At 39.1% G+C, this 12,673-nt stretch overlaps 1 protein-coding gene across 5 annotated transcripts in view; it reads left to right on the forward strand.

Annotated features, from left to right (window-relative positions):
* The window catches only part of UTRN (utrophin), a 594,587-nt gene that overhangs the window by 500,023 nt on the left and 81,891 nt on the right, over positions 1-12,673 (forward strand). For all 5 annotated transcript variants that reach the window (XM_037894924.2, XM_043543078.1, XM_007056268.4 and 2 more), the window contains 2 exons: positions 681-766; positions 9,385-9,542. In XM_037894924.2, the coding sequence (XP_037750852.1) occupies positions 681-766; positions 9,385-9,542 (244 nt within the window). The remainder of the gene's footprint in view (positions 1-680; positions 767-9,384; positions 9,543-12,673) is intronic.

Here is a 12,673-nt window from a genome sequence, read left to right on the forward strand (position 1 = left end):
GCAGTTTTTGCAGTGAACTTTTGAATTTTCTTAAATGATGGTCCTTTCTCTCCATTTCCTGACTTTATCACATTAGTACCAATTATGAACTGCATTTTGCTTATGGGTTTAAAATTGTATCGTTTGGAGCCCAGTGTGTATCCTGATATTTTTTAAAATGTCAGACAGCATGAGTCTGAAGTCATATTGCAAACAGCTCCACATTCTCTAATTAGCGTTTACATTCAGCTGTTTATGTACTGGTGCATCGATACGTCAAAATGTTTTAAAAAGAAAGATGAAGCACACTGGGTAAAAAACATTAATGAATCTGTACAGTACAAGAGCTCAGCTTCATTTTATAGTCCCCATATCTCACTGTGCAGTGTGCTTCCCAGCTGTCTGCTGGTGTGTACTTTTTGATGTGTAAATCACATTTATCAAATAAGGCTATGATTTTTATAGTGCTAAATTTCATCATTTTGGGGGTAATGTGAAATGTTAACATGACGTGTACCCAAGTTGAGTTTTTGTGAAGGAGAATTCCCTTAATATGATTATCCGTTCTAAAGACCTGAAGTATCTTGTTTAAAGAATTTAGGTATAGTTTGTATAACTTGCCAGGTGTTTTGAATTTGGAATGAACCAATACTATAATATTAACTGTATTTAAGCTCTCTAATAGTTTTGTGCAATTTCAGGGGTCGGACAGGAAAAATCAGAGTGCAGTCCCTGAAGATTGGGTTGATGTCTCTTTCCAAGGGTCTTCTAGAAGAAAAGTACAGATGTAAGTAAGAACTTCTTCCATAAAATGTGTGAATCTGTACTTTTTATATTAAAAGACACTGAGTCATGATTTAAGCAAAATCATCCTCTTGCCCAGGATAAGAAATATTTTTGGATGAGATAGTAGAATAACATGAGCTTTTTCACTGTCATCGGTCATTGGGGTAAAGTGTGGGCAAGTAGATTTTATGCCGTGACTTGTAAATTATGCAGTTACATCATATGGTAAAGTGGTATTAAGTGGTTGTACATGGTTTCTATAGAGAAGCCAGAAAAATGTCTTGTTTTATATATATTTGGAATGATCCTTTACCCGTTTAACAAAATGGTGCAACATTCATCTGTTCAGTTTACGGAAAAATCAAACAAGTCAGAGTTGATAGGAGCAAGTGCATAGGTTCGATAAACTGCTGCGAGGAAATATACCAAAATACAGCAGCAGCATTAAATGTGTCTGTTTGAGGAAGGATGACTGCCACTTTGCAGATACTGCTCCATCATCTGAACTTCCTGCTAAAACCTTGCCCAATGTAATAGAACAAAGGCATGAAGTTATATTGATTTAGATATTTTGAAAATGTTGAGGATGTTGGACATTTTGAAAACCTTTAGTAAAACAGCAACATTTAGCAAAAATATTTGCAGAAACATAGAGTGACATTCTACTGTACAGTACCTTATGAGTAATTCAGAACAAAGGACTAGTGCAATCCTAGGGGAGGGCTAATAATACAGTATGGACTTATGGAACTTAAAGTTAGTTTTTATGGGAGTAGCAGTCTGACACATTTCACAGAAACAGAAGTAAGTAATAGTATATAGAGAGAATATTTGTTATACCTTTCAAAGAAAACTGTGGAGCTCTTTGGGTATATATTCCTGGCTTTTAAAAAGAGCACTTTTATGTAAACTGTTGATTACCATGGCTAAATTAGCAAAAATCTTGTGAATTGGGGCCAATTTCAACATCTGTGGTTTTGTACAGTCATAGTATCTCCCCAGCGTGTTGTGCATTTTTTTATTCCCTAGCATGATTTAATTCATATGAATTGGTCTTTGTTTTCATGAACAAGGAGGAGAGCTGAGTCTCTATACAACTAATCAAAATTCATAATAAGGCGGCAGAATGGGATTTGTGAAAAATGAAAAGCTGATTGTAGGATCTAAGGGTTAGGTTCCCTTGATAAAATGGTAAGAACCAACCAAAATATTAGGAAAACTTCACAGAGGTTGATTTTTTTTTTCCAACCTCAAAATTGCTCTCAACAATGTAAAATAGACCTTGTTGATCAAATATTCCTGTAGAGACTAAATACAAACTTTTAAGTTGAATAGTAAATTGGCTAGGTGAAGGTAAACTTCAGCAATTATTTCTAATATAAAACAAAAGTGGCAATTGACCGCCAGTACAAATTTGCATAATTGACTTACAAGTTTACAGCACTCTTCAGAAACAAATTAAAGTGAAGAGTTCTGGTTTTTGGGGGCACAAAAGGTTAACTTACTTGTCTCAGAAGATTTGTGTACTAAGACAATCACAAGTTCAATTCTAAAACTCATAGTATCAAAGAGACTTTAAATATCTAAATAGCTTCCTAATCTGTTTCTTTAGGACTTCAACAGTTACTCTGTCACTTAACATAAAATATCTTTTTATATTTTCATTTCTATATTCAGTTCTTTTTCAGTATGTCAGGTTTTGACATTCATAATTGTCAGCTTTTGTGTCCACCTCCTGATGAACCTCCAGAGCTTGTGACAATACATGACTTTTCTTTAGAGGGGTGGAAGTGTTATCTGATGTGGTCAGATTGTCTCAAAGCAACACAGATTGTTGGTAGCATCTTCCTCTGTTGCTCTGCTTTTGGCAAGTTGGTTTTATGGGAAATGAAGAACAATTTCCCCCGGGCTATTCTTCCATTTACCTTATTACTTTGTCTGTTTATCTACCATACAAAGCCAAGTTCATGTCCCATACAGTTAGGAATACTTTGACTCAGATGCATTCTGAAAACATGTTTTGGTGAAGCAATTCCTGATATAATTAAACTGCTTCCCAGTCATCTTTGTAAGACTGCAGATTTGTGTAGGTGATATAAGGAAGAAGCTAGATCAAATAAAATTCCTAGTTGTATTAAGAAAAGAGTACACACTTAAAGCCCCAGTTCAAGAAAGCATCCCCATTCAGGAAAATCCTTATGCTTAACTTTAAGCACTTGCCTATGTGGTTTCTTGAATAGAAGTAGAGATAAGAACATGCTTAAGTGCTTTCCTGAGCTGGAGACTAGAGGTATACAGCAAACAAAGAGTTAATGAATGTGTTAAAATGTTTATTAGTTGCTTTAATAACTATATAACCTAGTCTAATTCTGAAATATTAAGAACAGAATAAACAAAATGCCTGTTGTTCATTACTATTAAAATCAGAGAATCCTAGACTATCAGGGTTGGGAGGGACCTCAGGAGGTCATCTAGTCCAACCCCCTGCTCAAAGCTGGACCAATCCCCAGCTAAATCATCCCAGCCAGGGCTTTGTCAAGCCTGACCTTAAAAACCTCAAAGGAAGGAGATTCCACCACCTCCCTAGGTAACGCATTCCAGTGCTTCACCACCCTCCTAGTGAAAAAGTTTTTCCTAATATCCAACCTAAACCTCCCCCACTGCAACTTGAGACCATTACTCCTTGTTCTGTCATCTGCTACCACCGAGAACAGTCTAGAGCCATCCTCTTTGGAACCCCCTTTCAGGTAGCTGAAAGCAGCTATCAAATCCCCCCTCATTCTTCTCTTCTGCAGACTAAACAATCCCAGTTCCCTCAGCCTCTCCTCATAAGTCATGTGTTCCAGTCCCCTAATCATTTTTGTTGCCCTCCACTGGACACTTTCCAATTTTTCCACGTCCTTCTTGTAGTGTGGAGGCCCAAAACTGGACACAGTACTCCAGATGAGGCCTCACGAGTGTCGAATAGAGGGGGACGATCACGTCCCTCGATCTGCTGGCAATGCCGCTACTTATACATCCCAAAATGCCATTGGCCTTCTTGGCAACAAGGGCATACTGTTGACTCATATCCAGCTTCTCGTCCACTGTAACCCCTAGGAATGTTTCTGAAGAACTGCTGCCGAGCCATTTGGTCCCTAGTCTGTAGCAGTGCATGGGATTCTTCCGTCCTAAGTGCAGGACTCTGCACTTGTCTTTGTTGAACCTCATCAGATTTCTTTTGGCCCAATCCTCTAATTTGTCTAGGTCCCTCTGTATCCTATCCCTACCCTCCAGCGTATCTACCTCTCCTCCCAGTTTAGTGTCATCTGCAGACTTGCTGGGGGTACAGTCCACGCCATCCTCCAGATCATTAATGAAGATATTGGGGGGAAAAAAAAACGGCCCCCGGACTGACCCTTGGGGCACTCTGCTTGATACCAACTGCCAACTAGTCATGGAGCCATTGATCACTACCCATTGAGCCCGACAATCTAGCCAGCTTTCTGTCCACCTTATAGTCCATTCATCCAGCCCATACTTCTTTAACTTGCTGGCAAGAATACTGTGGGAGACCGTATCAAAAGCTTTGCTAAAGTCAAGGAATAACATGTCCATTGCTTTTCCCCTCATTCACAGAGCCAGTTTTCTCATCATAGAAGGCAATTAGATTAGTCAGGCATGACTTGCCCTTGGTGAATCCATGCTGACTGTTCCTGATCACTTTCCTCTCCTCTAAGTGCTTCAGAATTGATTCCTTGAGGACCTGCTCCATGATTTTTCCAGGGACTGAGGTGAGGCTGACTGGCCTGTAGTTCCCTGGATCCTCCTCCTTCCCTTTTTTAAAGATGGGCACTACATTAGATTTTTTCCAGTCATCCGGGACCTCCCCCAATCACCATGAGTTTTCAAAGATAATGGCCAATGGCTCTGCAATCACATCCGCCAACTCCTTTAGCACCCTCGGATGCAGCGCATCCGGCCCCATGGACTTGTGCTCGTCCAGCTTTTCTAAATAGTCCCAAACCACTTCTTTCTCCACGGAGGGCTGGTCACCTCCTCCCCATGCTGTGCTGCCCATACTTGTTTGTGAAGACGGAGGCAAAAAAGATTGAGTACATTAGCTTTTTCCACATCCTCTGTCACTAGGTTGCCTCCCTCATTCAGTAAGGGGCCCACACTTTCCTTGACTTTCTTCTTGTTGCTAACATACCTGAAGAAACCCTTCTTGTTGCTCTTAACATCTCTTGCTAGCTGCAACTCCAAGTATGATTTGGCCTTCCTGTTTTCACTCCTGCATGCCTGAGCAATAAATTTATACTCCTCCCTGGTCATTTGGCCAATCTTCTATTTCTTGTAAGCTTCTTTTCCGTGTTGAAGATCAGCAAGGATTTCACTGTTAAGCCAAGCTGGTCGCCTGCCATATTTACTATTCTTTCTACAATTCTTTCTATTATTACTGTCAGTTATTTTATACAGTGTCATTACTATCAATTAGTTACATAACATCATTTATACTGCAGAAAAAATAGGCCATTTGTGAGTTATTTAGTTCTACTGGCACAAATACTCTTGGAAAGCAAACTTCAAAGTCATATGTAAGTATTCACAGAAACTAAAGTTTAAATTCACACGTGATTATTCATGACTGAGTTCTTTCACAGTCATCCAGACAGGAAACAGATGCACCACTACGTGACTTATCTGACATGTCACAACTAAGAAACATAACTTGAAGAATGATGATCAGGTAGTCACAGAAAATTGTTTGCAATCAATCCACAATTGAAAACAATTGGCAAAATTCAAATAACAAATACATTCAAGAAAAGCCCATTCTGCTTGCTTATAATTCATGAGCAGAAAACAAAGGTAAATTTACTTGAATAAATGATATGTTTTAAATTATTTATTGAACTCTGGTACTGAATCTGGAACTCATCCCCAGGATATGAGTGTGAATGGCAATTAAAACAAGCTCTGAGACTGACAGAAAACATCTCAAATTTACTGTTTCCTTGGCTTTTGGGACGATGCCATCCAGGACTCAGGACTTGAAGGATTTGGGATGCCACGAGGAAGACTGTTCATTGAAAGATCTCTACTTTTGGTTGAGTAACTCAATTTTCAAGAAATGTACAAGACCCTGGAAAATTGACTTTCCAGTTCAACTGTGGGAGAATCAACCCCATGGCCTCTCATCCTTTGTAAGGATTGGAACTGCTAGCACTGCATTTTATTTTTAGGTGGGGAAAATAGACCCCATTTCTGAGACAATCAGCATGAACAAATGAAATTAGTCTTAAATACATTTTTTCTCTGTTTATGCTTCTAATTAAGGTCATATTTCGTTGTAATTATGGAACAAACTTTCCTGCACTGCCTAGTGTGCATTGTAGTTACCAACCTGTGGTCATATTTCTTCAAAGACTCTTCTTCCAATAAGCAAGATCCAAGGGAAGCTGTGGGGGCAAAAGATCTGTCTTGCTTTCAGATTAAACTCGATAAGATTATGGAGGAGATGGTATGATGGGATAACATGGTTTTGGTAATTAAATATTCATGGTAAATAGGCCTAATGGCCTGTGATGGGATGTTAGATGGGGAAAGAATTTTCTGTAGTATCTGGCTGGTGAATCTTGCCCATATGCTCAGGGTTCAGCTGATCCCCATATCTGGGGTTGGGAAGGAATTTTCCTCCAGGGCAGATTGGAAGAGGCCCTGGAGGTTTTTCGCCTTCCTCTGTAGCATGGGGCCCGGGTCACTCGCTGGAGGATTCTCTTGAAGTCTTTAAACCAGAATTTGAGGACTTCAATAGCTCAGACATAGGAGAGAGGTTTTTCGCAGGAGTTGGTGGGTGAAATTCTGTGGCCTGCGTTGTGCAGGAGGTCAGACTAGATTATTATAATGGTCCCTTCTGACCTAAATATCTATGAATCTGAATGACACAGAATTGTATTTATCAGAACACTGTGTGTGCATTCTCAGGAATTTGGGAGTATTAGATTAGGGTCCCCCATACCTCTAATATGTCTAAGCTCGCAGCTCCCCCATCGCACTTGTCCTGCCCATCTTGATGAAGGGGAACCTTTTTTTTTTTCTTTCTTTTTTTTCCCCCTCAATTTAAACTACTTACTGGTTTCAACTTATAGACGATTTCTTGGAGTCTATGGGTTGTGGAATCCTCAGTGCGTGATTGATGGGTTCCGCTACTAAAGTAACAGACACCGCGTGTTCCCATCAGAGCTACTATCAACATGTTGTCCCCTGCCGCTCCCCCTCAGTATCAGAGCCACCGCCAGCCTCTTCACCTGCCAGGGTTCCTGTTTCTAGGCTAGTTGAAGTCAGTTGGTCAGAAAGTGCTAGAGCTTTGGCTTATTGTATTCTTGATTCAGGAGGTTCCTTTCCTCTGCAGAACACAGTCAAGCTGCTGGTGCTGGGTGCCCCCAACTTCTCTCTGCACTTGGCCCCAGCACAATCAGTCTCTCTGGGTTAGTAATTCACAGGGAGGGATTGTGAATGATTTAAACAAATCCCTTTTGCAAAACAAAAACAAAAAACCTCCTACCTAGATCACCATCAACTGATCACCTTTCTCTCCCCCTACCCCCTCTTAACTCATCTTTTTACCCCCATCATCAATGGAAGGGTTAGGACTTGAGAAGATGTGCTATTCCACCTTTCTCCCAGTCACAGTGACTGCCGAGTCCTTGTGCCTGCCTTTGCATCAACTTTTAGTATGCACAGAGACCAGCAGAAATACTTCAGAGGGGTAGCTCTGTCCTCCCATCAGCTCTGCAAAGGTGATCCGTAGTTGCTACAAAAATGACTCCAACTCCTGTTCCCTAGAAAACTGGCCAGGACTCTGAAAGCCTATGACGAGGGTGCCAAAACCAGCAAGAAATACGTCAAAATTGCCAAAATGCAGTTGATAACCCAGATGTCCCTTTTGTGAAATTCCTCTTACGACCCCCAACCACCATACCAAAAAACATCTGTGCCCAATTTTTATGCAAAGTGCTTACACTTACAGATTCTGCCTGCTTCTCCATCAGAAATATAGTCAGATGGGTTTTTTAACTGTACTCATTCTTAAACAACACGTATGTTATGATAAGAGGTGCAATATATGGAAAACTGTACAAATAGATTCTTTAATTAAAAAGTATGAAAGACCTCATTTTGGAACAGAGGAGGCAAAATCTCCATTGACTTCACGAGGTCCAGGATTTAACCCTTTGACTTCTTAGCTGTCAAAAAAACCTTTCGCGTGAATATGAATTGCTGCACTACTGTCTTCCTGAGACTCCAGTCAGCACCCTGGAAAAACAGCTTAGATTTTTTCATTGCTCCATTAATCTCAACAGCTAAAGTTTTTAATAATAGTATAAATGGCCACCCTTTTAACTATTTAGTTGCTGATCATTTAGGTAGAAACTAATGCAACTAATGCAATTATCTCCTGAGTGGTTGGATTTTATATAAGTGAGAAACGGAAGATTCATAGAACCATAGAATATCAGGGTTGGAAGGGACCTCAGGAGGTCATCTAGTCCAACCCCCTGCTCAAAGCAGGACCAATCCCCAATGTTTTTGCCCCAGATCCCTAAATGGCCCCCTCAAGGATTGAACTCACAACCCTGAGTTTAGCAGGCCAAAGCTCAAACCACTGAGTTATCCCTTCCCCCCAAAGAGACCTGTTTGATTTGCATCTAATCCATATTCAGTAGTCAGTGCAAAATTGTTGCCTACAAACTATTCTACAAAGCTTGTCTTGCCTGATTTTAAATGATTCAAGTGGCTTCCAACATTTTCCTTGAAAAACTATTCCAATGTCCAATAGGTCTCATTATCAGGAACTGTATTCCTGATCTTTTTCAGCCTCAATTTTTCTTTTCTTAATATCATCCCAATACTTCTAGTTATGCCCCAGGGGTTGACATGTGCTGCAGGAAAGGAGGGACCAGCGAAGGGAAAGTGCGTGGAAGGATATGATTATCCAGGGGTGTAGCATAAGTAGCTGTAGACAGATCAGTGACCGCTTGGCTGATTCTCAAACCTTTCAACTTTTCTATGTACCATGTCTGATATCTCTCAGTTCAGATGCAAATTTTCTTCTATCCCATTCCTATCTACTGATAGCTCAAGTTTTAGCATAAAATGTTGTCAGTTATCATTCTTGTGATAACACAGAAAACTTTATAAGTGTTGCAAAAATAAATATAATATAATGTCTTATTTTAATCCTATATTATTTTGTTTTGTGGTATTTCCCACATTTTTATCAGATAGTTAATTGATTGTAAATCGGGAGCTACGATACGGTAGTGCTTATTCCTCTTCTTGTTGTAAAGAATATTAAAATAAGCAGCATAAACTACACTTACTGGGTCTGATTCTATCCTCATTTACATCAGTGTAAATCAGGAAAAACACTATTGAAGTTAATTGATTAACACTAAGATAAGACGGTTGTAAGCCGTGGGAGAATCAAACCCATTGTAGTTACATTTGGAATAGGAAATATTATAAAACCCATAGAGCTGAAATGCTGACAAATAAATTAGAAAAAGAAAAAAGACCGGACTGAGACTAAAATGACTTTCCCATATGAGCCATTGACTATTGTCTGTATTGCAGATCTCTTTAAGGAAGTGGCAGGGCCTACAGAAATGTGTGACCAGAGGCAGCTTGGCCTTCTGCTTCATGATGCCATCCAGATCCCCCGGCAGCTTGGAGAAGTAGCAGCTTTTGGTGGCAGTAATATTGAACCCAGTGTTCGTAGCTGCTTCCAGCAGGTAAGATCAATACCCTTTCTTTATGTATGAAATGCGTCAGCTGTATCTTTTTGTTTTGTACCTCCTTATATATTCAGAAACTTTATTTAGGTCAAAATCAACTGTGGCATTAGCAGACAGTCTCTTCATAGTAAAGTGTAAAAATAATAAAAGGCACACAGTATATCCAAATATGTAATTAGAATGAGTATTAAATGCAGCTCTTTCATGGAAGACCAACAGAAGGCAGATCAAGAGTTAAAATATGTAAATGGTTTCAAGCTATAGACTGGATCACCCTAAAAAACAATTATGCATTAGAGCTATATTAAGAAATACATATTACAGATGTGAAAAAATAATTTTACACATTTTTATTCACTCTAAAGTAATTCAGCTATAGGTCAAAATTTTTAAACTTGGATTTGTAAAGGCAGACAGCTGAATCCACATTTACATACTTCAATAACGGGTGTGATTTTCAGTGACACCTATAGCTCCCATTAATGGCAAAACTATTATGTAAGGATTGTTTTATTGTTCTTGTAGTAAAGAAAAAAGACAGAGTATGCCCAGTCCATAGTGATAAAACGTTTAAAACCTGTTTTAAGGTGGTAACCATGACTCTTCTCTGTCTGTCTTTCACACAAATCATAGAACAGAGTTAGAAGAGATCGTAAGGGTCAACTAGTCTAACCCCCTGCCAAGTTGCAGGATTTGTCGTGTCAAAACCATCCAAGACATCTGAAATTTCTTTAAAAGGTTTTTGTTTTCTCTTTGTGGGTTGTATGTAAAATGAGTCAAATTATTGACTGGTGTTGTATTTGGATAATGGTCATACTGAAAAAAATAATAATACCTCTTATATAGCAATTTTCATCAGTAGATCTCAAAGCACTTCAGTCTTTCATGTATTTATCCTCACACCACCCTGAAGAGGTAGGGAAGTACTATTATCCCGGTTTTACAGATGGGGAATTGAGGCATAGAGAAGCTTAGTCACGCACCCAGAATCACACAGTCTGTGGCAGAGAAGGGAATTGAACTGTTTCCCAAGTCCTAAGTTAGTGCTCTGACCAATGGACAATCCTTCCTCTCACAGTATGCTCCTGATCTCCACTTTTAAAAGGCATATACAAAATAAACAGGTGGGTGTTTAAAAACATAATGCATCAGTTAAGTTTTATTCAGAGACCTGCATGCTCTGGAAAATAAGAAGCTGAGGATATTGTTAAAAGGTAATTCCAGTGAATGACATATCAGTGCAGGAAAAGAAATTATTCTGAGTGCATCTGAAAGTATCTTAAAACCCTTAGGCTTATGGCAGTCTTGGCAGCTTTCAGCCCTGTTAAAACTGATAGTAGCAGTTACTTACCCTGCGTTACATTTTCTGGGCAGCCTTATATTGTGGGAACAAGCCACTTTCTTCTGTTGGAACAAGGCTTCATCTCAGCCGTTCAGGGGAGTGATGTTAGTAATTTTGATCCTACACATCAGGAGATGACTTAGTGTTAGTTCTTTTACAAAGGAGCTGGCAATTTCACAATGTTTGCAACATAGTCATTTATATGTCTGGAGTCTTTATGCAACAGACAGATCATAGTACAGGACTGCAGTTCAGCTGTATGCAGGCTGTTGATTAGACTGCAGGGGATGTCTGTCTTTTTAGGGAAGATAGGAGGAAAGAGAAGACGTTCTAATGGAACACAACCAAATTTTGAATTTGTAAAGGATGCCCAAGGCTCTAGCTGTTTTGTAGTGATAATTATGTTGGTTGCATTTATTATTTTTGTGAATGTGGCTGTCTTTGAGCAATGCTAAGAATCAGATAGGGATTAAAAAGTCACTATGTATATAAATTAATCTCTATAAGTGAAATGTCAGACATTTAATAGTATTGTGACTTTGTTAAATCCTACAAAAGAGAATGTTAGAAGACTTCCGTGGAAGAGGGGCAACATCTCTTCTTTTACCTTTCCTTATTGCAGCATCTGGGATTTTTTTCAGTGATCTCTGTGCTTTATTCCCTTGTTGTTAGTTCGGAGCTCAGAAAGAATGAGTGGTATAAACTGTTTTTATAAGAGATAAGTGGTAGTTTCCAATCTGGGTTCTGGTCTTCCTTTGGAATTAAGACCATGTTTATTAGGAATTATTTTGGGGAGGTTCTATCACCTATGTTATACAGGTCAGACTAGACGATAGCAATGATCCCTTCTGGCTTTGGAATCTATGAATTAGATTAGATTAGAGTAATCTGCTGGATTAAGATCAAGGTCAGTTTGCAGGTTGGCCCCTCTGGATCTCTCCTAAGCTTTCATACTACTGCTTCAGTAAATATGAGATATTGCTCGTGTTTCTGGTCCTGGCCTGAAGTGGTTCAAGTCCTATCTAGAAGAGAGGATTCAATTGTTGGTGACAGACTTTTTGTGTGTCACCAATAAGGGATTTGATGTGCTGTCCCTCAAGGATCAATCTCATATCCCGTGATATTCAGTGTATGCATAATGCCTCCTGGCAAGATAATCTTTAAACACACACTAGGGTATCATCATGTTATTGACGATAGAGTTACATCTCTCTTGTCAGGTGGACCCTGCCAGTTAAGCCTCTGCTCTAGAGGAGTGCTTGGATGATATTTTCAGCTGGATGTGTCAGAGCTATGGTGTCCTTAGTTATGTGAAAACAATTGTCTTGCTGATGGGTAGAGCTCATTATTACTGTCTTCCTTGGTGTTACCACTTACTGGGAGGGATTCATTTGGGCAATGAGTAGGTTAAGAATCTTGGAGTCGCTTTTGGTCATGCATTATTGCTTACCATTGATGTTTTTTAGGCTGTGTCTTATTTATCTTGCCAGGAACTCAGAACAACAGCATATGTCCTTATGATCATAAAATATGATTAATATATTTCCATTTTATCAAGGTTTCTCCACTGGTTTCAGCATATTCAAACTGCACAAACATGTTTGCTTGCCGTGGAACAAGTGTGATAATAATGTGGTTGCATATAGATTTACTTTAAATTATTATTTATATTAGATTTGTGTACATGTTAATTTAAATTCTACGATGTTTAGGATTTTTTTTAAAAAATAGCCAACATTGTTATCACTTCCTTTTGCCTCACCACAATGAGTAATTACACTCAAAT

Source organism: Chelonia mydas, chromosome 3, assembly GCF_015237465.2.
Source record: "Chelonia mydas isolate rCheMyd1 chromosome 3, rCheMyd1.pri.v2, whole genome shotgun sequence".
Classification (NCBI taxonomy): domain Eukaryota; kingdom Metazoa; phylum Chordata; order Testudines; family Cheloniidae; genus Chelonia; species Chelonia mydas.